Consider the following 5,541-nt stretch of genomic DNA (forward strand, 5'->3'; position numbering starts at 1 on the left):
CTCCTTGGAGATAGCAGCACAAATCCCATCCCCCCGGGCGGGGACAGGAAATTAAGCTCTAAAGCCCCTTCTTCTGCTCTCGGCCATTCTTCAGCCGCTGGCAGCCCCGACTCGCTCCTGGCAGCTCCCCCCGCCGCCCCCTCCCCTCGCCCAGCGCCAGCTCCGCATCCTTCCTCCCTCCGCGAGGAGGGTGATGGGGAGCAGCAGGACTGGAGCCAGACCCCTCATCACTCCTGGGATGCTCCTGCCATCACAGACGGTGGAATTAAAGCCGATCCTCACCGTGCCGAGGCCGCAGGCCGGCATGGAGTGACACGGACAGTGTCATTCCCCCCACGATGATCTGTGGCTTAGTCATGGCCCTAAGGAGCTCAATGCTCCCAAAGGACCTGCCAGGGGTGGGAAGCAGCGCTGGCTCTGTGGTACCCACACAGGGAGTCTCTCCCAGCCTTAGAGGAGATGAACCTTCTCCCATGGAATTTGAAGGCTCAGCATCAGTTTGGTGACACAGCTGAACCCCTTGTACAGCCTCAGCTGCCCAGATCGGGTCCAGGTGAGCCAACCTGAGCCACCTTGAGCCAGCAGCATCCCTGGCTGCATCCACAGGGATGGCTGGATGTCACCACCCTGCTGTGCTCTCCTCCAGGCACGGCACTGCGTTCAGACCTGGCTGCAAGGCACTGGGTGACCTGGTGGGAAATTATTTGATATAAACTGGAGTAAAGGGGGAAAAAACATGAGTTAATCCAGGCTGGGCAGGCTCATCCTTGGAGCTCTCAGGACCCAAAGCTATGAGCCCCCTGCTTCCTCCCCATCCCTTCTGAAAGGCTCACACAATCTGGGAGGAGTAAAATCACCAGGAAAGCCCAAGAAAAGGCTTCTGTGCTGACCTTTATTTCCTGGCAGTTTAAATATTGGAGAGGAAAGTTGAGGGCAGCCTGAGCCAAACACCCAACTGCTGGTCAGCCTGTGGGGAACCAAGAGATACCAGGACAAGGGAAGGGTAGAGCCTTGTGCCAATGAGCATCACTTCTCCCAAAAAAACCTGAGCCCCTTTGTTCTGAACCACAGCCCTATAGGAGGGGAAGGTCAGGGGTAGGAGAAGAGGAGGGAGAAGGCAGTGCTGCGAGGAAGGAAGATTTCAGCTTCCTCCTACACATCCGCACAGCCCGTGAGCCATGCCCAGCATCCCACCGGGATGCACAGCAGCACTGCTATGCCCATCCCCTCAGCCAGCCTCCCTCTGTCCCTCCCTCAAGGGCCAGAAAGGGCGGGTGAGGGATGCGGGAAGGTCTGAGGACAAACAGGGATCTGCAGGCTCGGGGCCAGCATCACCCCGGGATGCTCATCAGGGAGGAAGAGATGCACTAAGAGCTCTTCCCCCTAGAGCAACGCTGATGCTTTCAGAGCAGCGAGGAGGGGGCAGCAGGCACACACCATCACACGAACCATGTCTGAGTCACAGCAGCCTCCAGACAGGGAGCCAGGGCCAGGATCCTTATCCTCAGGATGAGGCTATGGGTGCCAGGGACCCACGCAGGGTGCAGAGCCCAGGGCGATGCCTCCTGGGGGAGAAGCATCTCCCCGTTATCACAGTCTGTTATCCTGCTCCGTGCTGCCTCCGCCGGGAGCACAGAGAGCCTTTCACTGCCCACCTTCTCCTCCTCCTCCTCCCTAGTCCCAAACACAGCCCCTTTCTTCTGTTGGCTCTCGGCTCCGGGGATTCTCCTGGCCCCTCTCCAAACCCTGCGACACGGAGTGAGGTGACATTTAAACCCAGACACAGCTGCAGCAGAGGTGGCAGTGGCGGCGCCTTTGTTAAATCCTGAGGTTTCGTTTCCTAATTTTTCCAGCACACACACAGCCTCCGAGTGGGAACATCCCCCTACGAGCCTCGTGACAAGGTGTTAAAACGATTATATTTAGCCAGCAAGGAATCAATACCACAAACCTCCCTTCCAGTGTCACAACACCACGGCGTTGCCCACCGGGAAAAAATCCCGGTACTGCCAGTGGTGCACCCAGGAGACACCTGGGCTGCAGGTGCTAGCACAGACCAGGTGACAGCTGGCGACATTGGGTGGGCCGAGGCGAATGGGGCTTGTGACCACCATGGGAACACAGGATCAGTCACCAGACACTCCTCCCCTGCCTCCCTCGGGCACTGCTGCCTACTGGGACACCAGTTTTACCCCAGCGGCTCTGCAAGGAGAGTTCAGAAGGAGCTAATGGACAGCAAATTCCCACAGGAAAGGAAAGGACAATATTGATATCCAGTTGTTCTAGGTCCTTTGTCACGGTTTTAAAATGACTTAAGGTGCCAAGACTGGAAGAGTCCATGGCTGAGGAGGAATGAGGCATGGAGGGCTTCCCCCTCTTTTCCTGCCACCAAGGCCCAGCAGGACCTCCTGTCACATCCCACATGGTCACATGTGTCCAAACCATCCCCTCTGCCCAGGCCGGGGGCTCTTGTAGGGTCCAGAGCACTCATCTCCCTGGGGAGGGATCCTGCAGCCCCCAGGAGGGCACAGCATCCCAGGATGAAGCTGCATCCCTGCTCCTGTCACCACACACTCAGTACAGGAGATCCTGGGGAGAACCCTAGTGATCCCCAGTTTTTGCCTCACTCTCAAGCTCTGCCATCCCTCACCTCCCCTGGCTTCAAGAGACTTTTCTGAGGACCAATCCAGGTACCAAGAGGACCAGATCACAGCCAGGCTGGGGTGATGTGTCACCCTAAGGTGGCTCAAAGCCACTTGTGCCTCTGAAGAGCCCAATTTTTGCCTTCAAATAACCCGAAACAGGTGCCAAATTTTGGGACAGGTCCCCAGGGGGCACAGCCAAGGACAGGCCACAGCATACATCCCATTACTGCCTCAGGATGAGTTTGGGAACCACAGCAGAGGGCTGTCCCTGTTGCCTACTTTCCCCATCCCAGGCCATGCTACATCTAGGTTTTCCTCAGGTTCAGGAAAAGCCCCAGTTCACCTACAAACTGGCTTTAGCACCCCCCAGCACCCACCCTGTGCTCCCCCAATCCCCAAATCCTCCCCAAACCTGGCTCCAGTGCTGCCAACACCTCCTATACCAAATCCCAGTAAATCCCCAGCCCCACACCCCTGCTATGGGCCATTTTAGAGTTTTCCTGTCATTTTTTCCCTCTGCTTCTGTTTTGTTTGTGATCCTTTTTTCCCCTTCCCACCTGGAGCATCAGCATTTCCACCCCATTGCCTCAGAGCAGTTTCCAGCCGGGAGAACAGAGTAATGGCCTCATTATTTCCGATGAGGAATCCGTGTGTGCAATTAGGCAGAGAAGGGTAATTATCTACTTGTAGAAGATGAGGGAAGGGAGGTTGTTTCATCAGGGGGTGTTTTATCAGGGACCAGCACAGCTCCCAGCCAAGCCCACGGATGCTCCAGCTCCATGTGTGAGCACCAGCTGGGCCGAGGGAACATGGGGACCCCCTGGATAAATCCCTCATGCCTTTGTTGTGCTCCCAACCCTTCTTGGCCTGGTCTTCTCCAGCTTACACCCCCAAAGCTGCCTAAGGGCCTTGTGCCCTGAACCTACAGCCTCCTGAGTGTCCAGCTGCTCACTGACATCCCATTTAATGAGTAATTAACCTTTTTTCTTATTAATTAACCTAGCAGCACCCCTGGCATAGACAGAGAGGTTCTGGCTCACAGTACAAAATCCAAAAGTCATCTCCAAACACCTTTTGGTGCACAGACCCTTGGGGTGATTTTCTGCCCCCAAACCCTTGCATCAAGCCTTTTCTTTGATTTTTTTTTTCCTCAAATATATTTGTTATTCCTCTTTTTTTATTTACTCCATTCAGCATTTTTCCAACCAAATCCTTCCTTGGCTCTCTCATCTCAGCAGCAGCAGGATGAGGGTCTATCTCTGCATGGCCAAACTCTTCCCCAGCCTCCACCCAACCCCTCTCCATCACCTTGTGTCCAAAAAGGCTCAGCGCATCCTCAACTCCAGCCTTTATCCAGGTTTTAGGCACCCACTGGAAAATCCCAGTGCCAGGACCAGCAGTTCCCTGGAGTCCTGTCCTGATCAGCCAGATCCAGCCCCAGCGAGGTCCAGCTTTCCTGGGGAATCACCCACCTCTCTGCATCTCAAGACAGGGAAGGTGTTCCCCATGGCATGGGGCAATCCAAACCCATCATTGGGAAATGCTGCTGGAGTGCAGCCCTCGCCCAGCACTTCCCAGGCCATGATCCCCATCCAGTGCATCTTCCCATCTTTCTCCCCACCTCCTACAGACCCTATTTTCCCTCAAAGCCCAGTGCCCCTTGCTCCTGGCTTGCAGCCATTCAGCCCCACTGGGGCTTCCACAGCAAACCCTATGGCCTCCCCTTGGAGCATCCCAAGGGACCAACCGGGATGCAGGGATGTAGGGAGGAGGTGGGGAGAGCAGGGATAGGCACCTGCCAGGTTCAACACCTGCGAACACCCCACCACACAGCATCACTGTGCATCCTCCGTGCAGGAAAATCTCAGTTCACCATCACACCCTGTCACCCAGAGGGATCCCGAGCTGTGGTTTTCCCAGCCATCCATCCAGAGGGATGGCAATCCCACACCAATTCCACCCTGCCTAAGGCTGCCAGTCCTAACAGAGGACGGACTCAGCCATCCCCAACACCAGGATAACCATGAGAACACGGAACAGTGGCTCAGGGATAACTGTGGGGATATGAAGCAGCCCCTTGGATAATGGTGGGGATGGACAGAGAGCACGTCCTCGGGGACAACTGGGTGGACACAGAGAAGCCCCTCGGGATGACCACAGGGGCACAGAGCAGCCCCTCGGGGACAGGCATGGGGACACAGGGCAGACTCTGTGGCTGTCCCACACAGCAGGACCCCGCAGCCCCCTCGGGGGCGATGCTCAGTGCCTCATTTCCTGCCTCGCTTATTAGCATTATCCCAATTTCCCTTTACCACAAAGGCCCCAAAATGTGCAGGCTCATGCTGCTGCTCTGGGCCAAAACTTTGGGATTTCCAGCCTAGAGGCATCCCAGGACCGCTTCAATCCGCCTGGGAAAGCCTTTTCCTGCCTCAGTAAACACTAACTCCCATTTATTTCCCGTTATTTTAGACCAAAAGCCCCTGGGTGAGGTCAGTCCCACCGAGAATGCTGCGGCTCGAGTTTCACCCGGCAAATATTCCACATTGCTTTGTGGGCCCCCCCCAGCAGTCCATGGAGGTCTGCAAGGGGAAAACCAGGAGCAACTGGGCATGATGCCAAACCAGAGGACACCTGCCCTCCAGCTCAGCCCTGCGGAGCATCCCGGGACCCATCCCGGTGCCAGCCGAGTGCGGGAGGTAGGAAGGAGGATTGTCTGTGCAATAGAGAAGCACAGACTGAGAAAGTACTGGGATGGGATGGGGAGGGTTAGGAACGGAACGCAGGGAAGGGATGGGAAGGAAGGGATTGCCCCTTCCAGCAGCGGCTCGCAGCTCTAAATGGCCTCTTTGTCATCGCAGCCAAGGCAGCGGGCGGAAAAATGAGGACGGAGCCGCTC

General features: G+C 56.3%; 1 protein-coding gene across 1 annotated transcript in view; it reads right to left on the reverse strand.

The window, feature by feature from the left end:
* The window catches only part of B4GALNT4 (beta-1,4-N-acetyl-galactosaminyl transferase 4), a gene marked incomplete at its 3' end in the record, with an annotated part of 14,900 nt that extends 14,542 nt beyond the window's left edge, over window positions 1-358 (reverse strand). The window contains exon 1 of the mRNA XM_009072742.1: window positions 283-358. Coding sequence (XP_009070990.1) covers window positions 283-358 — 76 coding nt within the window. The remainder of the gene's footprint in view (window positions 1-282) is intronic.
* Between the last annotated feature and the right edge of the window lie 5,183 nt (window positions 359-5,541).

The sequence above is a fragment of the Acanthisitta chloris genome, unplaced genomic scaffold, assembly GCF_000695815.1.
Source record: "Acanthisitta chloris isolate BGI_N310 unplaced genomic scaffold, ASM69581v1 scaffold25184, whole genome shotgun sequence".
NCBI classification, from domain to species: domain Eukaryota; kingdom Metazoa; phylum Chordata; class Aves; order Passeriformes; family Acanthisittidae; genus Acanthisitta; species Acanthisitta chloris.